We start from the raw sequence: 22904 nt of genomic DNA on the forward strand, positions 1-22904 counted from the left end.
CGCAGCTGAGACCCAATGCAGCCAAATAAATTCATTTTTAAAAAAGCAAGGCAGAAGGAATGGCAGACACAGGCCCTCACAGCTGGCAGGCAGGAGGCAGTGACGGATGCTGGGACTGCTGGCTGAGGTTTGCTGAGAATCCGATTATTGGAGTAACGCCAGAGTATCTTTCCACAAAATGCTAATAGGGTACAAAAGGGAAGATGGGGACCTGACAGTGGAGAAATCTGGCAGATGTCCACTTGAGAGGGTGATCAAGGTTAACGTCGCCAGGGGTGGGACAGACCAACACAGAGGAACCCTCAAGGTGATGCTCTGAGGGGTGGCTAGTGAGCGTCACTTCCACGGTTTTCCTCCCAGAAGGCAGGGCCCAAGTCTGGACACAGGAAACATCAAGGGCCCCATACTGAGGGTTATAGAACAAGGACCTCTTCAAGACTGACAAGCTGAGGGGCAAAGACGAGAAACATAATGACTAAATGCACAGGGTACCTTGGAGGGGGTCCTGGGCCAGAACTGGGACAGCTGACCAAACACGAATGGTCCTGTGAGCGGATGTATTGTGGGTGGACAGTGTTGATTTCCTGTCTGGGGGGTTGCATGGGAATAATGCAGAGAGTGTCCTTGCTTTGGGGAGGTAGACACTGGGGAACTGAGGGGGTGGATTGGGGCATCGTGTCAGAAAAGAGAGGGTGATGGAGCAAATGCAGAAAAATGGTTGGGGAATCTGACGAAGGGACTGGTGGAGCTCTTTACACTGTTCTTTTAGCTTTTCTGTAAGTTTAAAATAATTTTTTACAACTTTCCCCCCTAAAAGCAGATGAAACCTGGTGGGAGCCCCCATTTGACCCTGTACCCTCACGAGCTGGACAGGGTCCAGGGGTGGGGGGTGAAGGGGTAGTCAGTCACAGGAAGCGGAGTGGCAGGCTCCCCATCCCTGGCCTCCACCCCTTTCTTGGGGTCTTTGCAGTACAACTGAGTCACACAGGAGCAACCACCTTGGGAGGGGCTTCTGGAGGGCTCATGGGGGAGGTGGGGGCTGAGAGCAGAGGAATGGAGGGAAATTGGCTTCAGGCTCCACAGAGTCTGGTCAGCCCCCAGGGGAGAGCTGGGGGCCTCCCGGGAGCTTCCCCAAGATGAGGGGTGCGAACCAGCGGGGAGGAGGCTGGGAGGCCGCTCCCTGAGAAGAGAAGATGCAGCCTCACAGTGGGTACCCCTGAGGCACCTCCCGACCCAGGGTTTAGGAGGGGCGTTCTGCAGGAAAACATGCTTCCCCAGCCTCAGGGCATTCCCACCGGAGACCTCAGTGGGGACCTCAGCAAGACCTCACACGAAACTCCCAATAGCAGGGGCAGCTAGATGTCTCTACTTTCACTCAGCAGCCAGTGAAAATCAAGGCTTCCTGCCCTGGCCCGAAGACTTGAATCTCGACATTACTAGGACACTGAGGATGGAGAAAGCCTAAGCAAGCTACAGAGAGCTGAAGAAGTGGTCTGCACACAGGAGTCAGGCCAGAGGAGGCAAAGAGGCCAGGCTAAGCTATGCCTTACAAGCGGCTGGGAGGGAGCAACAGGTCTGAGCCCCACCCCTACTCCTATGTAAAGCCAGGCTTTCTCGCAGGTCCTGGGCACCCTCTCCCGCACCTTTTGAGGTGGTCCAGCAGGTAGTAAGGGGCCACCCAGGGGCTGCTGCTAGCACCTGGAGCACTCTGTGCATGGCCCAGCATCACCCCCTCCTCCAGGTGGGCACAATCAGCTTTCAGGGCACAAAGCCTGGATAGTAGAGTGCTGGCTGGATTTCAGCTCCACCAGGGCACCCAGCACCCAGCACCTCTGCCCCTGCCTGGACCACTGCTCATCAAGGCCAGGGCACAGCCACCTGGCTGGACTTCCTGTCAATGGTCTTTGATGCCCCTTCCAGCTGTCTTCCCCTGGAGGAGGCTTCAAGTCCAGTTCTGGTCACATCAAGCCCTGTTCAGATGCCTCTGGTGCCAGCTCCCACACTCAGGCCTCTGAGGCCCCAGACGTGCCCACCCCCTGCTCCCCTCCTCTCCTCCTGCCTGTCCACCAGGGTCCCAGGACTGGGCACTGTTGAGGGTGGGTTTGCCTGGAGCTCTGCGGTTTTGCCTCTTGGCCCCAGAGAGCAATGGGCAGACTCACCAGGACACAGGGCACCAGGCAATTGGGATGAGGCCTGAGCAGGACACCTCGTCGGTGCAGAACCCAGGCCCAGCCCAGCCCAGAAAGCGCCCAGAGGCCTGGGTACCTCCTCCCACGCCCCACCCGCCCCGCCCCAGCCCCTGGCCACCCACCTGAAGTTTCCAGAGGAAGTCGAGGCGGGCAGTGGACTCCACCTGCTGGGCATGCAGGTACAGGGCCAGCACGAAGACGGAGATGATGACGGGCGTCACCACCTTCAGCGCCACCTTGGTCGGATGCTCAGGGCTGCAGGCGGGAGGCAGAGGCCCCACGCTTCATGCCAGGCTCCGAGGGCCACTCAGGCCTGTTTGTCTTCCTCCCACTTCCGCTCGCCCCTCCTCACCCTCCTGCTCTAACTTTGCCTGAGGTGTGCCGTCTTCCTGGTGGACAGCCCTGTCACAGCCCCTGCTTGCCCTGCAGCCCAGCAGCCATTACTCCTCCACTGAGGCTCACTCCCCTGCATCACTGGGGTGCTTCCCTCTGGTTACAACAGGAAATGAACTGGGCCATCTTACAAGGCAATGTATCATCCCAGGTCTCTCTCAGTTGACAAGACAGGGGTTGTAACAAGGGAGCCAGACAGGCCATACTGTCCCTGGGCAACCTTGGGCAAATCTCTTAACCTCTCTGAATCTTAGTTTCCTAACCTGTAGAATGGGATAACAATACCCACATTTCAAGATTGTGGCAAGAATTACAGAGACTGTATGCAAACTCCTGTATAGTATCTGAGAAACAGTAGGAATTCCAAAACTGGTAGCAATTATTATCTAATTATATTTCTGTTAACATTACTAATACTCCTAATAAAAAACAGCTGTCCCAAACCCTTCTCCAGCCCCAGCAAAGAGCCCAAACCTTGAAGGCTGCCTACTCCCTGCGCAGCAGCAGCCCAGAGGCAAGACCTAACCAACCAACCCAGCAAGCCTGGCCTCTGCTCCTCCCCTCTGGGAGCAGAAGGGGAACGTGTTCTCCTGTGCCTGGGGTCTCATGTACGCCCCTGGGGAGAGCTGGAGGCCTGTGGAATGGCCTCTGAGGCCTGATAATCTTGGTCCCGAGTCTGTAAGTCATTTTGGGATGATGGAGATAGTAAAAGAACGGTACCTGCCCAGGGAGGCCCCATTGGTACTTCAAGAGGGAAGGGCCTCCTCCTTCATCACCCACCTTGCCACCAAGGCCCCCTCCCACCTGTGCACCGCTGCTTTCTCTGCTGGGCTGGTGGCCTGAGCTGGTGGCCTCTGGCAGGCAGGGGTCGTATGAGGGAATTCAGACAAAGAGCTTCAACTCACCACTGGGAGGTCCCGTTGTTGTTGAAGTCTCTGTGAACAGGAGTTGGAGAGGGCTGTTCAGAACTGCTCCCTGCCTCATAGCCTCCAGGCCTGTCTGCCTCCGCTGCCCCCTCTACACCCTTTACACCCAGCTCTGTGTCCCCATGCCTTATATTTCTGCCCCCACAACTGCTGCTCCTTTGCCATCCCCCCAGCATCCCTCTCCCCAGTCCAAGGACACTTTCAGGATAGGAGGCTTGCAGAAAGCCTGGTCCCTATTAGCATCTGGTCACCAGGACCACAAATCACCCGGTCCTTTCCTGGGACCCTACCTGGGCAGCAGCCTGTCCCCTCTCTCACCCCAGCCTGTCGCTGCCACCCAGAGAAACACTATACTTGTACTGTCCAGTACAGTAGCCACTAGCCATATGTGGCTACTGAGCTTAAAATGTGGCTAGTACAGGTTGAGATGTGCTATCAGTGTAAAATAGATGCCAGGTTTTGAAGAATTAGTGTGGGAAGATATCAAATACTTCATTAATAATTTAAAACTGACTGCATATGAAAATAATATTCTGAATATATTGGTTAAACAAATATATTATTAGAATTAATTGCATGTTTTGCTTTTTAATATAGCTACTAGAAAATTTTAAATTACATCTGTGGCTTGCATGATTTTTAGTAAACAGTGCCGCCCTAGAGCCAGGCCAGGGTTTCTCAACCCAGAAAGGACCTCCACTCTCTGGGCGGGGCTACTTTAGTAGGAGGAGGGCAGGGGCTGTAGGGGAGGGGCAGGGCAGGAGAGAAAGACAGGCAGAGTCCCGCTCTTGCCCCATCCTTGGGTGGAGGGTCGACTTCCTCCTTCTCCCATCCCCACAGGACTGCAAACTGCACTGCTCCCCATGCTGCAGTCTCCCTGTCATCTGCCCAGAGCCCCGCACGGCCCCTGAGAAGTTCTTCCTTGCATCTGCCTTAGACCCTTCACTGCTGCTGCTGCTGCTGCTGCTGCTGCTGCTAAGTCACTTCAGTCGTGTCCAACTCTGTGCAACCCCACAGATGGCAGCCCACCAGTGCTCCTCTGTCCCTGGGATTCTCCAGGCAAGAACACTGGAGTGGGTTGCCAGGTCCTTCTCCAGTGCATGAAAGTGAACAACTTCATTTTCTCAGGTGACGTTCTCTGCACAAGAAGGTGACATCATTTCTGACACTGGAGTTGTGGCCGACGTTATCCATGACTGTACCTCCACTGCCAAGCTCGGTGCCTGGAACAGGGCAGGCGCTCCGTAAATGTTTTTGAGTGACTGGGTAGATGGATGAATGAAGCCTTTCCTCTAACTCAGAGGAAGCACGGTTTGCTGTATTTTCTCAAGGGACACATATCTGTCAGCTCTCACGTTTTGCACTTCCTGATTCGTGTGTTGGGGGGTGGGGGCAGAGATGGTAATGGGAAGAAAGGGGTACTGTTATCAGGCACTTTACACACGTATTACTACTGTAGGTATTATTATTTCCACTCTACTGGAAAAAAATAATGGGAGATTCAGGAAAAATAGCCAAATATGTGTCTGAAGCTGAGATTCAAACTCAATTCGACCCCAAATCAGCGCTCTTTCCCCTCAGAGCCACCTCCCTGGGACATCTGACATCTGTCACCATTTGACCAGGCTGACTGCCAGCTAGAATGCCCGGGGCACAGTCTTCATTCGTGCCACCTCTTGGCTGCTCACCATCACAGTCGGGAGCCTTTGAGCAGTGCGCAAACTACCCAACTGTCCAGGGAGGCCCTGTCTACTTTGCTGAGTTGCCATAAGGATAAAAGGGATAAAGTATGTCCAGGTGTCTGGCTTAAGGCAGGACAAATGCCCACAGACAATGAGGCTGTTCCTTTGCTCCCATGCACCTTGCTTTCCAGCTCTATTGAACCTTGACCCCTCTGGGCCTGTGGTTGCAAGGGCAGTGAGGTGAAGATAGCGCATCAAAGACTGCCTGAGACAGATGAGGAACGAATCACTGAAGCCTGAAGTCAGGACTGAGTAAGAGGCTGGAGGCAGCACAGGGGACCTAGGAGCCCTGAGGCCACCCTCATCACTGGGAGAGGGATGAGGGGAAAGAAAAAAGACACTCTGCTGTTTTTGCCTAGGTGGTCAGAGCTGGGAGCAAAAGGACACTCCTCTGGAAGCCCCCTGCGGCCCCAGTCTTCCATTTTCCCTGTCTTTCTGCAATGCTACAGACCCCATTTGGGGTCCCAGGCGGGTGCCACCTACATGGCGTTGGCCGTGACCAGGAGGTCGGCATTGTCAAAGAGCGTGACACCGGGCACCTCAACGACGAGCACGTAGATGAGCTCGATGGCCAGCATGAGCACCAGCTTCCCAATGCAGCTGATCTGCAGGAACACGGAGCAGGCCAGCAGGCTGAGCAGCACGCTGTAGGTGAAGTACTGCGGAGAGAGGGCGGCCGCTTGAGCGCCCGCCCCGCCCCTCCCCGGGCCCCGCCCCGCCCCTCCCCGGGCCCCGCCCCGCCCCTCCCCGGGCCCCGCCCCGCCCCTCCCCGCCCCCCCCCCCCCCCCCCCCCCCCCCCCCCCCCCCCCGGCTCCCCGCAGCCTCTCTCCAGTCTGAGTTGATCTCAGGTGAAACCGGGTCTGGGGATGTTTCTGCTGATGCAACTTATACTGTGATGTGAATGGCCCTGGGTATAAACCAGGAGTTGGGGCTGGCAGGATAAAAATCACCAGTTCCAGTAGTGGTGCCCAGTGGTTAGAGTAGGGCTTCCAGCTCAGGCAAACTTGAGCTTCAGCCGTGATTCATTATGGACTGTTTGTGTGACTTTGGCCATTTATTCAACCTCTTTAAGCTTGTTGAAAGTGCAAGTCGCTCAGTCGTGTTCGATTCTTTGCGACCCCATGGACTATACAGTCAGGCCAAAATACTGGTATAGGTAGCCGTCTCCTTCTCCAGGGGATCTTCCCTACCTAGGGATAGAACCCAGGTCTCCTGCACTGCAGCCAGATTCTTTACCATCTTAGCCAGCAGGGAAGCCCCTAAGCTTGTCTCCCTGCATGCAAAGTCTTTTCTCTTGTGGGCTTACTGTGATGAATAACAATGATATGACGCCCCCTGCCCCAGTGTGCGGTGCCCTCCATAACTGTGAAAGTGCAGGCTCCAGCTCTGGATCTGCAACTTTAAATTCAGAGTCCTGAGAACTGAAAGTGTTTTCATAACTGATGTGGTGGCAACATCTGAACTGCCTTATTTGGTGGCCAGACAGATCTACTGATGTGATGTGAAGTATCACCTTTGTCCTGCTTCCTGTGACTAGTCATACATTTTGCTGCAGAAATATTTCTGTGTTTCATTATCAGGTGCTGCCCGGATTGCACCGAGGTGTGAGATAACCTTTTAAACGCTGAAAACTTTACAGTCCACAACATATCTGATCTGAAAGGTTCAGATGAGGGGCTGTGCCTTCCCCTGCACTTTGGGGGAATCCCTTCTGGCCTCAGAGCCTCGGACAGTTGTCCAAGGGACCAAACCAGGCCATCTCAGAGGTCAATGTCTGTTCTGTTGTCCCCTGATATTGATCCAAGACAGTCAGCATCTATTATTTTGCTCTTTCTTTTAAATTTAGCATCACTATTTTTGCGCCAGGCAAAGCGACTCACTGCTGCCTCTGCCTTGGGATGGAGGCCAAGTATTGGTGGCTGGAAGTGAGGGTAGCCCCTGGTGACTGGAGGAGGAAGGGACTTGTTTCAACTCACCAGCAGTAAAGGGGCAGAGGAAGGAGTAGGGCGGGCACACTCAGACACATCAGCCTCGAGGATAATAATTCTGTTCTCGGGGGATGGGGAGGGGGACAAAGCACCAGCCTGGAGGCCCATTCAGACCCTGGGCCCAGACAAGGCCAAAGCTTAATACTGAGGTCCATCCAGGTCTCTGAGGAGTTGCTGAATTGCTAAATCAGAACAACACTTGTGGGGTGGGATCAGCCTGAGGGGTCTGCAGCTGGTGAGGCCTGGGATCTGAGGGCCCAAAACAGGTCAGGCTGGTGAGAGCTGAAGGCTGTGATCAACCATCTCCCACAAATGAGGAACCAGGACAGGCCCTGCCATCACTTTGTTCCCCTGCTCACCCATGGAGCAGCCACCAAGGGACACGTGCAAGACCAAAAACAGCCTCGGCTTCCAACCAACAGCCCTCAGGCAGCAGCTCCTAGAGGCTGTCAGCCAGATGTGAGAGGGGAGAGGTGGAGAGCCAAGGCCAGATGTGAGAGGGGAGAGGTGGAGAGCCAAGGCCAGATGTGAGAGGGGAGAGGTGGGGAGCCAAGGCCAGATGTGAAAGGGGAGAGGAGAGCCAAGGCCAGATGTGAGAGGGAAGAGGGGTGGAGAGCCAAGGCCAGATGTGAGAGGGAAGAGGGGTGGAGAGCCAAGGCCAGATGTGAGAGGGAAGAGGTGGAGAGCCAAGGCCAGATGTGAGAGGGGAGAAGAGAGCCAAGGCCAGATGTGAAAGGGGAGACGTGGGGAGCCAAGGCCAGATGTGAGAGGGAAGGGAGGTGGAGAGCCAAGGCCAGATGTGAGCGGGAAGAGGTGGAGAGCCAAGGCCAGATGTGAGAGGGGAGAGGTGGAGAGCCAAGGCCAGATGTGAGAGGAGAGAGGTGGAGAGCCAAGGCCAGATGTGAGAGGGGAGAGGTGGGGAGCCAAGGCAGATGTGAGAGGGGAGAGGGGTGGAGAGGTGGAGAGCCAAGGCCAGATGTGAGAGGGGAGGGAGGTGGAGAGCCAAGGCCAGATGTGAGAGGGGAGAGGGGTGGAGAGGTGGAGAGCCAAGGCCAGATGTGAGAGGGAAGGGAGGTGGAGAGCCAAGGCCAGATGTGAGAGGGGAGGGAGGTGGAGAGCCAAGGCAGGCGCTGGAGCATGGCTTCCAGGGCAGAGTGGGCCCAGGGACCAGTGGTCCGGGTGACACCGGCACAGGGGAGCCCTACCTCTCACTGAGTCTCCCTCATCCCATCCATACAGGGGAGGTGGATCAGTCCCCTTCCCTGGGACAGGTAAGGAGGCCAGCACTGTGACAGTCCCCAGGGGCCCTCACTGCCGTCTTGGAGCCTTCTTATGAGTCATGGGCCCTTTCGGAGTTGGCTGAAGACATGGGCTTTCTCCCCAGAAAAGGGCAAAAACTGCCATCATCTTAGATTTCACGGGCGCCCTGGTTGGGAGTCAGGTTGTGGGAGTGGCCAGTGCTGGGAGGCAATGCGCTGGGCTGGAAGCCTGATCCTGCTGCTCTCTGCAGAATGGCTCCCTGAGGAAGCCCAGCAGGGTGGCGCAGCACTCAGAATACCATGCTGCTAAGGGTTCTTGACACCGAATTTTTAAACCCAGTGATCTGTAGGTACACAATTTCATTTTGGGGTGACAAAAATGCTGTACGATTCCATTGTAATGATGGCTGCACAAGCTGTGAATATACTAAGTGTGTTAGTCACTCAGTCATGTCCGACTCTTTGCCACCCCATGGACTGCAGCCCACCAGGCTCCTCAGTTCATGGAATTTTCCAGGCAAGAATACTGGAGTGGGTTGACATTCCCTTCTCCAGGGGATCTTCCCAACCCAGGGGTTGAACCCAGGTCTCCCTGCATTGCAGGCAGATTCTTTACCAGCTGAGCCTCCAGGGAAGCCCTAGTGAGTTAGTGGGAGAACCCAACCCAGCAACACTCTAAAAGCTGCTGAACTGTACTTTGAATGGGTGAGGCAGGTGGTAGGGCTGGTTCAGGATATAGTTCCTTTTGCTCCCCTCCACTCTCTGGCCTACAGCAAAGGGGTCAGGCAGGCCACCCAGGGCAGCATGGGGGTATGCTGCTGAGGCTGAGGGTCCCGAAACATCTCTGCCTTCAGGTTAAGAGCAACAATTCTGAAGTCAGGTGACCTGGGTGGGGGCTCTGGCTCTGCCTCTTGCTAACTGTGTGACCATAAGGCATGTTATTTAACCTCTCTGCCTCAATTTCATCCGTATGAAGGAGCTAGTAATAGCATCTTTGTCACAGGGTTGCTCTGAGGACTAAATGAGTAAATGTGAAGCTCTTAGCACTGTGTCTGGCACATGGTGAGTGCCCTATAAGCAGCAGCTATGCTATTGTTGTTGTTAATATTATACAGGGAGGTTGGCCTTGCTCACTGGTGTCTGGCATAGAGTGAGACAGACTTCGGGGAAAGGAGTTTTCTGGAATGGCAGTGAGCCTGAGGGCCCCTGACTGTCCATCAGAGTAGTTGAGGGTGGAAAGGGCTGGTGGCGGATCCCCATCTGCATCCTACCCCACCCTGCCCAGTACCTCGGGGAAGTTGCAGTTGGGCCAGGAGCTGCCGCAGAAGCCCTGCTCATCACCCAGACTGTAGTTGACGGCCGACTCCACCACGTGGCACGCGTTGACCTGACTGGCACTGATGTTGTGCTCGTCCCCCAGGCAGCCAAACAGGTCCTTGGAGTTGCACGTGAACTGTAGGGGAGGAGAGGCTCAGCCCAGGGGGGCCAGACCAGGGCAGCCTGTCTCCACAGGCAGCAAGTACCCATGCCCCATGGTTTTGGGTGAGGTCTGACCCTGACCAGGGCAGGAGATGAGCATGGAAGAGGCCAAGGGACAGGCAAGACTTGCCCAACTACCCAGGGAAGGGCTCATAAACCTCCCTTGAGAGCGTATTTCTGCGAGCCTTTCTGGTCCTCTGTCCTAGAGAGTGAAGACTAAAGACTGTGCGAGAGGCTTTAGGAGCTAAATCTGATCCCAGGCCTGAGGTGAGACCCAAATAAGAATTTCCAGGGAGGGAGAACCCCAGGGTCTGGGGGGAGTCTCCTCCCAACCGGTACTCGTGGGGTTCAGGGCTCCAGTGGGCTGGGAGGTGCTGGGGGGGGTGGAGCCACCCACCATGTTGACAAAAGCCGACAGGAACACGAGGGTGATGGTGAACACCCCCACCAGGGTGCTGTTCATCTTGGACCTCACGATCTTCCTGGAGAGGGTCTGCAGCGGGGCCGGGAAGAGCTGTCCCAGGGGCAGAGGGAGGGAGAGAGAGAGACAAAACAGAATTCAGTGGACTCCACATACCACCACAGAGGAGGCAATGGAGACTCTCCCCCTCTTTGTCTGTCGCCAGCAGAACCATGAAAGCTTTCCTGACCCCCCTCCCTGTGTGTGAGCCTCCAACCTCTGCTTCCAGGCCAACAACAGCTAGATTCTGCAGGGGGCCAGGAGGAGTCCACCTGAGGCGCTCACAGGTGAGAGAGGATGGACGAAAGGAAAGATGCTACCTTCACCCCAACATGGAAGCAGAGGAAAAGCCCATGTATCCACTGCGTGAATGCTGGGCCCCTTAGAGTTACATTCAGGGAGCGGCAGGAGGCAGCAAAGAGTCATGGAGGGCCCAGAACTTTCCGAGGAGGGCCAGAGGGTTTCTGGGACGAAGCAGGGAGCTGTGGATCTGAGGGCTCAGGGACAGCCTGGCATCTGGAGGAAGGGGACGGGCATGTGTAAAGGGGCAGAGCAGCCTGGGAGCAGAGCGTGGCGCCCCGGTCACATGAATTGAGTTTTTTCAGCAGGACACCCATGGGTCTGCCATTTCCCTCACCTAACCCTCCCTATATTTCCTTCAACTACACACACTGTATGTCCACTCAAAGACCCACTGCAGTTTTGGTAATTAAATGGTTGGGTCTACCAAATCTGATACAACTGGCCTTGGCCACCACGTCCTCTTCATCTCCTAAGCAACCCAAAGAAGTTGGCAGACCCAGAAAAGCAAAGTGGTGGACCTGCTCCTCTCACCCCACCCACCTTCATGCCTCCTGGTAGGCTGATTTTCAAGCATGCCAGGTGTCCCACGGAAACCCCTACAGGCAGAGGAAGCTGGTGGAAAAGCACCCAGAGGCCTGGGTTCTGGGCGTGGCTTTTCCTGGGTGGCCCTGAGCACGCCTGCACGTTCTGACTGAGCGTGCCGGATGCAAGGCTTAGCCGCCCACTGTTACAGGGAGCAACACAGGCAGCTAAGTAGGTGAGGGCACACAGTGTGGCCATGAAATGACTGCTCATTCCCAGTGTGGAGGAGACTGGCTCATGCGCTGCAGTGTTTAAGGCCAGCAAGTGCCAGGCCCTTGGTCCAGCGGTCCTCAGCCATGACCCAACCTCGCTACATGTGGTTCCACATGGGCCCATCAGGTTGCCCCCATGGGACTTTGGCAAACCAAAACAAATATGCTGACGCTTGTAGTGCTTGCTGTGCCACGAGTAAAAGTCCCTTGTCCCTGACCCAGGAGTCTGGTGACTTCTGCTAGCATCTGTGAAACAGCAACAAGCGTAGAACCAACTCTCAGACCCTCCACAGTTCTTGACGCCAAGAAAGTGCCCTGCTTACCCCGAGTCTTGGGCTTTGGGCTAAGTATGCATGTAGGGAAGCTGTATATCCCTTTCACTCCAAATCTCCCTCTGCCTTACCAGCAAGTCCATTTCCTATTCAGCAGAGGGGAAGAAGGGACCACATAGAAGGACTGTAGCAGGGACGGAGGCTTGCAACCCACTTGGGCTCTAGGCTGAGTGGTGAAGACCTTGAACTTCATGTGCCAAGCAGGGGTGCCTCTCAGCTGTGTTCGTGGAGCATTGAGTCTGTGGTTTTTTTTTTCTGAGAAAACACTTCCTTTGGAGGGTAATCTGAACTCTGACTGAACCCACTCTTTTATACTCTTAGGTACATACCCAAGAGAACTGAAAACATAAGTCCATAGAAAACTTCATATGCAAATGTTTAGAGTAATATTAATAGCCTGAAAGTGGAAATTACCCAGATGTCCATCAACTGATGAAGGAATAAACCAAATGTAGCAAGTCTACAAGATGGAATATTATTTGGTCGCAGATGAAGGAATAAAGTGCTGTTTTATGGAACAAGATGAACAAACCTGGAGATATGTCATGTGAAAGAAGCCAGTTTCAAAAGGCCACACATTGTATTATACCATTTACACAAAATGCCCAGAACAGGCAAATTCACAGAAACAGGAAATAGATTTGAGGTTGCTAGCAGATGAGAGGAACAGGGAATGAGGAGTGACTCCTAACAGGTGAAGGGTTTCTTTGGGGGATGATGACAATATTCTGGAATTAGTGGTGATAGTTGCAGAATTTTGTGAATAAGCTGGAAGCTCCCCTTTATAAAGGAGAATTTTTCAGTACGTGAATTGTATCTCAAAAAAGTGCTAATTTTAAAAATTCCTGCTCAGCCTCTTACTGTGTAATCCTGGGAAAGTCATTAAGATCTTAGAGTCCCAGTTTCCTTATTGGTAAACAGGGAATATCTACTTTCCTCGGTAGTGGATATTCTAGGGTGGTCATGAAGACCCAGTGAAATGATGCATTTGAAAGTGCTTTGAAAGCTGTTAAATTCAGTAGAAAATTTAGTTAATATTTGCATTTTAAAGAGCTATGTTGCCAATAAGAACAAAAGTCCTTGTTTCTCATTAAAGGAATTTTTGGTTTCACAGCTGTGGAAAGTGTTTTGGCAGTAGCATGAGGCACTTACTCTGAAACGGTATGACAGATGGTTTCTAATCTTTGCCTGCTTAAAATTTTGCCATTTCATCCTCCCATCCCCCATGTTGCTTAAACCATTTCGGTTCTGATCACCCTATCCATCAATTGAATGGCTTCTTTCATTACCAGTGTAATGACTGATTTAGGCAAGTTATTACTAGATGCTAAAGCCTTTACAGAAGGTGGCTGTGTTGTTGTTTAGTTGCTAAGTCATGTCCGACTCTTTTGCACCCTCATGGACTGTAGCCTGCCAGGATCCTCTGTCTGTGAGATTTCCCAAGCATGAATACTAGAGTGGGTTGCCATTTACTTCTCCAGGGTATCTTCCTGACCCAGGGATCAGACCCACGTCTCTTGCATTGCAGGCAAGTTCTTTACCACTAACCTGCCAGGGAAGCCCATAGAAGGTGGTGGTGGTGGTTGCTCAATCTCTAAGTCGTGTCCGACCCTCCCTCTGTCCTTTGGTATCTCCTGGAGTTTGCTCAAACTCATGTCCAGAAAGGTGGTTGGGGAACACTATGTGCAAAGGCTTCCTGGTGAACCTGAGACCAGGGGCCCCATGGGGGCCACCCAGAGGCCAAGAGAAGAACTGCAGGCTACTAAACAAAACCACCAGGAATAAACTTGTAACAGCTAAAGAATGATTACCTCAGTGCATTGCCTTGTTACAAACCAATTTTCCTTGTCACCATTTCAAAAGATCTTCTCTTAACTTTAAATCTCAGCAGGAACCCAGGAATTGCTGCTTTTTTGAAGTCTGCAGAAGATTTGACATCCTGGCCTGGCAAAGGTTTATGGAATATCTCATCTCCTGTAATAAAAAGTTCCCCTGTGTGTTGACCCGAAATCCTACCTGTACTAACCCTGGTGTAAACAATAAGATTCTTCACCTGGAGTAGAATCTCCTCGTGGGGCTGCCCTATAGCTGCAAACAGATCCTGGAGGGCATTTGTCTGGCAGAATGATTGTGTCTGTGCAAACCAATTGCTCAATGCCTGTTCACCAGCAGAGCTCAGGAAAAGAATCAATTAAAAAAATTTCCCATCCAGTACATTCCCAATCTGATTAATTCAAATCAATTCAACTTGAAAAATGGGAATGGCGACACAATTAATAAACCGTGAGTGGGTGAGGGGCAGCTTTGGTCCTGGCCTCTCTGAAAGTCTCCAGGCAAATCAATGACCTCCCTGGGGTCCTGCTTCCCTTACTGTGATGTGGGGCCAGGGTATCCAGGAATGAAATCTGGATGCAATCTGACAGTAGAACATTTAAGAAGACAGACTTTCTGACAAGGAGCTAATAATACAAGCAGTGGCTCCTGCTTCAGAAAAAAAAATTTTTTTAAGATACAAAAATTTCAGAACAAAGCAGGCAGACACTGACCAGGTGACACACCACTGCTCTCATCACCTGGACTTTCAGGGGCCAGTTGGACATATTAACAAAGACATATTAACGTATTAACAAAGGAGGGGAAGGGTCTGTGGGCTCTGGAGTCAAGAACCATCTGGGTTTAAAACCCAGCTATCCCATTTCCTGGCTTCCCTGATGGCACAACGCTAAAGAATCTGTCTGCCAATTTAGGAAATGTGGGTTCGATCCCTGGGTCAGAAAGATATACTGGAGAAGGAAATGGCAGCCCACTCCAGTATTCTTGCCTGGAGAATCCCATGGACAGTGAGCCTGGCAGGCTACAGTCCATGAGGTTGCAAAGAGTTGGACACGACTTAGCAACTAAACACCAACAACAACCCTACTTCCTAGCTCTGGGATCTAGGGGAAGCTGTCTAACCACTCAGAGCCTCATTCCTCTCATCTGCAAAGCGAATATAATAAAAGCTACCTTCAAGGTTTGGGAAAGGCCAGGCAAGGTGGCACAGCTGGGCTCTGGACCCCAGACAGCCGGACTGAAAAGCCACAGGAGGAACCTAAGTTCTGCTTCCTGGCATGAAGAGCTGTCCACCCCTAGATGAACTGTGCCCAGCAGCAGGACACCCTCTTCTAGTAGACAGAGTGCAAGCCCAAGCGTCTGGAAACATAGGTGTGGGATTCTGTAGTGGTCACAGGACAAGGTACTGGGAGGCAAGAGGTACAGGTGGTGGAGTAAGACCTTACTTTAGAAGCTGTGGGCAGGAGTCAGGGTGGAGCGGTAGGAAGGAGAGCTGGCAAGGTGGGGCTTGGCTACATTCAGGCTTCAGGGAGAGGGACAGGGGGCTTTTTGGTGACTGCACAGGGAAGACAAGGGCCTATAGGAAGCTCTGGTCAGATATGCTTTCTGGGCCTATCTGTACCCAGCTCCCAAACTGCAGGAAAGCAGAGTTTGGCCTTCTGAGAGAGAACATGCCGAGGAGCCACAGGAGAAACAGGGGATCCTGATCAAGTGTAGGAACAGAAGGGAGGCACACTCTTCCACCCACTTGGGTGGTGGCATTGGCAAAAGTGCCAGTGCTGTCGGGGGCAGGCCGTGGCCCCTTCACTGGATGATGACGGGACAGAGGGACGGGGAGACTGAGGGAGCAGGCTGCTGCTGCTAAGTCGCTTCAGTTGTGTCCGACTCTGTGTGACCCCATAGAAGGCAGCCCACCAGGCTCCCCCATCCCTGGGATTCTCCAGGCAAGAACACTGGAGTGGGTTGCTGTTTCCTTCTCCAATGCATGAAAGTGAAAAGTGAAAGTGAAGTCGCTCAGTCGTGTCTGACTCTTTGCGACCCCATCGACTGAGCCCACCAGGTTCCTCAGTCCGTGGGATTTTCCAGGCAAGAGTACTGGAGTGGGCTGCCATTGCCTTCTCTGGATGGACCAGGCAGAGCTGGCCAAAAACGGAAGGGGCTGCACTCAGGAGATATAACAGGCTTGCGCTCCTGGAGGGGACCCAGCAGAGGCTGGCCTGGATCTCGCAGGATTATTGTGAAGGGGTTCCAGGCTCAGGTGGTTGTCTGGACTGCCTCACTGTTTGGGAACCTTCCAATCTGAGATTCTCTAAGTCTGTGGACCACGTGTGATGCAAAGAGGGATTTAGCATGATTTTCTCTGAGCAGCTCTGCGGCCTAGGTCAGCACCAACGCCAAGGGGAGAAAGGACTAGAGTGTCTGGGTGTCCACGCAGCCCTCTAACAGCCTCACCAGAAAGAGGCACTCAGGGGACGCACCTCAGGACAAGGTACCCCAGGCAGAGGAGCTCCAGAGGGCAGAGAGACCAGGACTTTGGGACAAGAGGAAGATCAAGGCTCCAAATTAGTCTTGCTAAGAAATCTAGGTGTGTGTGTGATCTGGACCAAGCCGTGTCAGGAAGAGATCATACCCGCCCGAGATGAAAACACACTCAGAACCCCTGGTGAGCAGCACATTTCAGAAATGCCTTCCAATAGAAAGGACCCGGGAATTGCTCCCAGACAGATGGCTAAGAAGACTATGTCAACTGACTCAGACTACACTTTCTTCAGGTTTCTCTCTTCAAAAAGAATAAAATATGGATGATTTAAGAAATCATCCAAGTCCAAGTTGTTTCGGGGAAACGGAAAAGTAAATGAGACATAGAAAGAGACCATGTCTGACAGAACCACCTGGCTCTGGGTCTGAGGAGCCCACTGCGGGCGGGGGTGACTTAGGAACTGCTGTATCTCATCGGAACACCGCTGGCCATGACATCGGAGAAACTGCGGGAATAAGATGAAAAATGTCTGTTCTGGCAAATCTTTTCGCAGAAAAAAACAGAATGACACTGAAAATTCCAGTTCAGTCAGCTTCATGGCAATACCTGAGAAGGTGATATAATCAACTTTCAGTCAGTCAGGCTGCAGGCAGTGTGGGGTGAAGGAAGGGCCAACCCGCCCTGCTGCAGAGACACCAAAGGGGAGACTTAACCCTCTGCACATCTTACTGTGCAGTTCATGCACAACGCGAAGAGAGAAGATTAACTGGAAGATTAACTGGAAGAGGAGTTCATACTACAGACCATTGCTCAGGTTGGGGTCTACTTTACAGAAAGTGGATAAATGCTGAGAAGATGGATTATCAGAGGCTTGTGAGAGACAGATGCAGCCAGGACCCCAAGATGGGTATTAGAGTCTATTTGCTTCTTGGCCGAGATCAGCAGGTTTCAGGCTTGATAAGTCACAGAGCACTTTTTTTTCTAAACACACTCTTTATAGAAACTCTACATCTGCAAGACGGAAGAAGCAGGCTCCCCTGGTGGAAGGGTGCGGGGAGGTGGAGGTGGGGGATGCAAGTGTTCCAACCACCCCCCGCCCCCAGGGAAACTGAGGCCTCAGAGCAGCCAGAAAATCCCCGAGCTGGATGGAGGAATTGAGAGCAAGCTGACTGAATGTGACACTGATTACAAAATAGGTAGATTCAATAAAACACAAGGAGGCAGGGAAGACTTTTATAAATCATCTCCAGCAGTGGCGAAAAGAATTCACGAGACCAGAGAACTAACTCAACGTGGCAGGGCAGGTGGGGGAATGGGCCTGTCCCCCTGTCCTTCCCCCACCCCACCTCTCCCCACAACCGCAGCAGATATACACTCAAAACAGGGAACACAAACCAAATGAATTCAGTGTAGCTCCGATTTACCATAGCAGCTAACAGAAAAGAGATAAATCTAGGTTCCGGTTTAAAAACTGTGAACAAAACTGATTCTGATTTGAATAGGCTCATTAAGCTCCTCAAATGAACAATGACTTTGCTTCAGTTTATAACTTAAAAGAAGGAAAGATTCTTTTTTGAGCATTCAGCAAAAGAATGTTTAAGAGGCCCTTTTAGCTATGGCATGCTTTATTTTTTAAGGTTGTTTTACTGTGGTGAAGCATATATAACATAAAATTCGCCAGTTTAACCATTTTTAAGTGTCTGTGGCAGTGGCATGAATTACCTGCACAATGCCCTGAAGCCAGCACTTCTATTTCCCAAACCCTTTCATCACTCCAAACAGAAACTCTGAACCCAGTAAACAGCAGGTCTTCACGCTCCCTCCCCCAGCCCCTGGTGCCCTCTGGTCTACACTCTGTTTCTGCGAATTTGTCTATTCTAGATACTTCAGATAAGCCATGTCATGTAATATCTGTCATTCTGTGTTTGGCTTCCTTCACTTAGCGCAGCGTCTTCAGGGTTCATCCATGCTGTCGCGTTTCAGAATTCCATCCTTCCACGGTAGAATAATACTCCACTGTATGGATATAGCACTTTGCCTATTCATTCATCTGCTGATGGACACCTGGGCTGTTTCCACCTTTTGGCTCTTGTGAATATACGGTGTGCTTTTATGGGCATGAGATGAAGAAAGTGGGACTGTCCACGGAGGGGGACAAACAGGTTCGGGGGAGGCAGGCTTGCCCACAGCAAGACCAAAAGGCAAGAGGGACTGAACACAGAGCAGGAGCAAGGTTGTAGCCTCAGGGAAGGAGCCGATGGAGAGGCAGGGAGCCAGGATTAACCCCTACCTTGCAGCACAGCAACAGGCTGAGCACCCAGCTCAATTTGCCAAGTCAGCCTGGCCAGCCCTGCCTCTCTCTGAACCCACTCAGGGCAGGGCTGTAGCACACCAGATGGTGGTAAGGTCCTTCCGGTTCTGACAATCAGTCCTTCAAGATATTGACCATCAGGTGATGAAACAGTGAACAGCCCCATGAAGGACTCTGGAGGGTGGAGGGAGAAGGAGGACTTCGGAGGTGACAGAGGCCCAGCTCCCCAGGAAGGAGAGCATGGTCCCCCCTGCCGAGGGTGTGGGGAGTGGTGGCAGGGCCTGAGGCCCCAAGGGGCTTGGCTCCAAGTGAGTGTCCAGGAGGAGCAGAGAAATGGTTACAGCACAAGCTGGCCAGGGCTTGTCCCTGCCGGGATAGAGTGCTTTCTAGAATCAGACTGGCCCATCAGGGAAGTCTTAGTGAAAGTGAAGTCGCTCAGTCGTGTCCGACTCTTTGCAACCCCATGGACTGTAGCCTACCAGGCTCCTCCGTCCATGGGATTTTCCAGGCAAGAGTACTAGAGTGGGTTCCCATTTCCTTCTCCGAGGGATCTTCCCGACCCAGGGATCAAACCCAGGTCTCCCGCATTATAGGCAGACGATTTACCCTCTGAGCCACCAGGGAAGCCCAGGGAATTCTTAAGCCAGTGGGAAAAAACCAAGGAAGAGGTTTGGTGGGCAAGGCATATGGGAACCTGACTGATTCCTATGACTGACCCTAATGACCTGTGGTCAGGTCCCCTCAAAGGACACAGCTTGGATGGTGACATGGCATGCCTAAGAGGAGACATGGGAGAAAACCCAGAGCAGGGCCTCACATCCGTATCCCTAGCCATGTGGCCTCATCTGAAACAATGGACCACTCTGGATCTCCCTCTTATCTGTATGATGGGCAGCTCAAAAGCCATCATCTCTAAGGCCTCCTCCAGGGCCATCTCTGGGGCACACTGGAACCCAGGAGAGGCGTGATCTCTTTCACCCATTCTTTCAGCAGGTATTTAGTGACCATTGCTCTGTTCTCGGCTTTGTGCTAGGTGCCCTTCCTTCGGCCCATCTGATACCCAGGGGAGAGATGGAATAGGTGGCAATAGTATCTTCTTGTTGCAGAGATGGGCAAAGGCTAACTGAAACTGCCTGCACAAATAAGCACCCCCAGACAAACTATGGCCCCTGCAGTCTGGCTTGCTGCCAATGCCAATCAAGAGGTATGATCCAGCTTCAGGCACCTGGGTCCCGGGCGTGACCCTCCAGCTCCAGCGTGGGGAGCTTATCAGAGGGCTGGGAAGGGAGGGGAGAAGGCAACTGGGGCTCAAGTGTAAACTGGACTCACCTTCACGCAAGAATAGATCACGGACACAAACACCACCAAGGTCAGCAGCAGGAAACAGGTCAGGTAGAAACTCAACATGAACACGGAGCTGGAAGGAGAGAGGAGGTGGGAATTCTAGGGCTCTGAGAGGCCCTGCGAAGGAAGCAGAGCTTGCTCCATTTCTCCTGCACCCACTGCCCAGTCTTTGGTGCCTGGCCCCTGACTCACTGCGGGGAGATTAGAGCCTTGTGAGCCGATCTAGGACCCTCCTCCATAATGGTCTGGCTCCTGCCCTTCCTCTTGGTCCTGTCACTTTCCTGGGGGAGCACAGCCCACAGGGGGGCCGAATGGAGAACTGGTGACACCTGCTCAATGTTTTACCTAATTCTTAGCTATCCATAAACTCACTTTCTTTAAACTGGAAGGACCCATTTTAAAAATCACCTGGTTGTTCCCTCCAGGTAGTCACTCATGGCTTGACAAGTAACTCTGAAGACGGAACATTGATTTGATAAACAGCCATCATTTATAGAAATGCATTTGTCAACCACCCAACTAGCCACTCTGAGAAACAGTAGTGACATGTCCCTTTGGAGGGCAAAGTCCCTAAACCTGTGCCCACTGTCAGGCTGCACAACAAGTCCTGTTCAGCTTCTGTTCCCCTACTCCCACCCAGCTCAACAAAAGCCATAAAACCCGCCGGGCTATCCACAGTCCCTCCTTACAGGAGCAGATCACAGGTGAGCTTAATGTTCACCAGGAGCCAGAATCCTCGCACGAGAGAACTGCAGATGACTTTCCATCTGGGGCCTGCCACGGCTCTCCTGGGGCAGGGGCTGGCCGAGGCACAGCACTCTCCACCAACCACAGGAGGCCTCAGACACTCCTCCCTTTCAGGGAGTAAGATGGCCTGAGATGCCAGGTGTTGTCCGCAGGTCAGAGGCAAGTGGGGGACACAGAAGGCAGGTGGACACCTCCAGGGAGGTGTCTTTGTTCCAGGCTCTCCCAGGAGCCAGCACTTATCTGCCTTAAACAAATAGAACAGGGAGAGAGAACTCTCTTCAGAGGGAAAGAAAGACCTTTAAAGTAGCTTTTAAGCCTTCCCTGGAGAGAGGACAGCCAGAGAATGACCTCTGTCCATGCCTTAGCAGCTCGGAGCTGAGGCCAGGAGGGAGTGAAGCCGCTGCTGGCAGAGCAGGGATCTGCAAAATCCCAGCCCCAAGCCACGCTGCGGAGAGAGAGAAGCAGCAATGAGGCGGATAAGCAAGGAGGCACCCAAGCGAAGGGGTCTCTCAGCTGCAATGGGACAGGAAGTCTAGGTTGCTTACTATACCTATTGCTCCATTTCATTACTGAATGTAGGTCCTGCGCCGTAAAGACCCACAATCCCACCAGCTCTGCACGGCCTCAGTGCAGGGGACAACGGGCACTAGCTGCCTAACCAGGGAGCAGCTGGCTGCTGGTGTCTGGTTTTCACCTGCAGTATTCTGATAGGGTCATGGCAAACACAAACGCAAGGGCCATCTCTTCAACAATAAGCACCATTAGAAAATAAAAAGCACTGAGTAATAAGCCACCATGACGCCGTGCACCTCCCCATATGATGCACTGAGGACACTTCTGTGGGATTCTTGTCAAAAATAACCTCCATCGAATCATGAGGAAACATCAGACAAATCTAAATTGAGACATTCTAAATCGAGACATTCTACACATTAAAAAAAGTTGTTTTTTTTTTTTTTTTTTTTTGGCTGCTTGCAGCTTGTGGGATCTTAGTTCTCAGATCAGGGATTGAACCCTGGGCCCCTTGCATTGGAAGCATACAGTCTTAACCAGTGGACCACCAGGGAAGCCCAAGACATTTTACACATTAATTAGCTGCTGCTGCTGCTGCTGCTAAGTCGCTTCAGTCGTGTCCGACTCTGTGCGACCCCATAGAAGGCAGCCCATCAGGCTCCCCCGTCCCTGGGATTCTCCAGGCAAGAACACTGGAGTGGGTTGCCATTTCCTTCTCCAATGCATGAAAGTGAAAAGTGAAAGTGAAGTTGCTCAGTTGTGTCCAACTCCTAGCGACCCCATGGACTGCAGCCCACCAGGCTCCTCTGTCCATGGGATTTGCCAGGCAAGCTAGTACTGAACAAAAGTGCCAAGGCCACGAAGGATCAGTAAAGGTGGAGGAAGCATCACAGACTGGAAGGGACCAAGGAGATACAGCGGTTAAATGTGGGGTCCTGGCCCAGCGCCTAGAACACAAAAAGGCCCTTTGGGGGAATGCTGATGAAATGAGAATATAGCCTGTAGATTAGTCATAGTATCACTGCAATGCTGACTTCCTGACTCTGACTACCGTACTGCAGTCACGTGGGTTGTCAATATTAGGAGAAACTAGATGAGGGATGTACAGAAACCCTCCAGAGTACTTTTTCAACCCCTCTATAAGTCTGTAATTATATCAAAATGAAAAACAGAAGGTGTTGGGGTAATGGGGACACTTCTAGATTGTTAGATTTATGAGACATAACCAAATGCAACCAGTGACTCTTGAGTAGATCCTGGCTATGAATAAATTCGGAGCAGAAGACATTTAGGTGTATGATTTTGGAGATTTGAACATAGACTTGGTATTAGATGACTGCAGAGGAACTGGGGTTAGTTTTGTTTGGTATAGGAGACATGGTGGTTAAAAAGCAAAATGCCCTTAAAACAGGTGTAGATTGATGTTTTATCAGGGGCACAATGTCCCTGCGTCTAAAATTTACCTTAAAAAATCAGAAATGCACCTGAAACTAACATATCATTCTGAATCGACTATACTTCAATTTTTAAAAATCAGAAAAAAGCAGATGAAACAAAATTTGTAAAATATTAACAACAGTTCTACGAATGGGGTGGGTGTTGATTACATTAATTACTTTTCTGTATGCTTGAAATGTTGCTTAATGAAAAGTAAAAGATGTGTATATATGCATACATATGCATATATATATACACATACATAAATACATATGTGGAGCGGTTATCTTTCTCACTTAGCTGTGAGTCTGCAGTGATTGACTAGCTAACAAACACTTCATTTCAGCCCACTTCCAAGTGGCTCCCTCAGAAGAC

General features: G+C 52.0%; 1 protein-coding gene across 1 annotated transcript in view; it reads right to left on the bottom strand.

Annotated features, from left to right (window-relative positions):
• ADCY5 (adenylate cyclase 5) overlaps positions 1-22904 on the bottom strand; it is a 157965-nt gene that overhangs the window by 12125 nt on the left and 122936 nt on the right. Inside the window, exons 12-17 of the mRNA XM_069555461.1 lie at positions 19818-19905; positions 10374-10490; positions 9786-9950; positions 5734-5909; positions 3488-3517; positions 2312-2444 (exon numbers count right to left, since the gene is read on the bottom strand). Coding sequence (XP_069411562.1) covers positions 2312-2444; positions 3488-3517; positions 5734-5909; positions 9786-9950; positions 10374-10490; positions 19818-19905 — 709 coding nt within the window. The remainder of the gene's footprint in view (positions 1-2311; positions 2445-3487; positions 3518-5733; positions 5910-9785; positions 9951-10373; positions 10491-19817; positions 19906-22904) is intronic.

This window comes from Ovis canadensis, chromosome 1 (genome assembly GCF_042477335.2).
Source record: "Ovis canadensis isolate MfBH-ARS-UI-01 breed Bighorn chromosome 1, ARS-UI_OviCan_v2, whole genome shotgun sequence".
In the NCBI taxonomy this organism is placed as follows: Eukaryota; Metazoa; Chordata; class Mammalia; order Artiodactyla; family Bovidae; genus Ovis; species Ovis canadensis.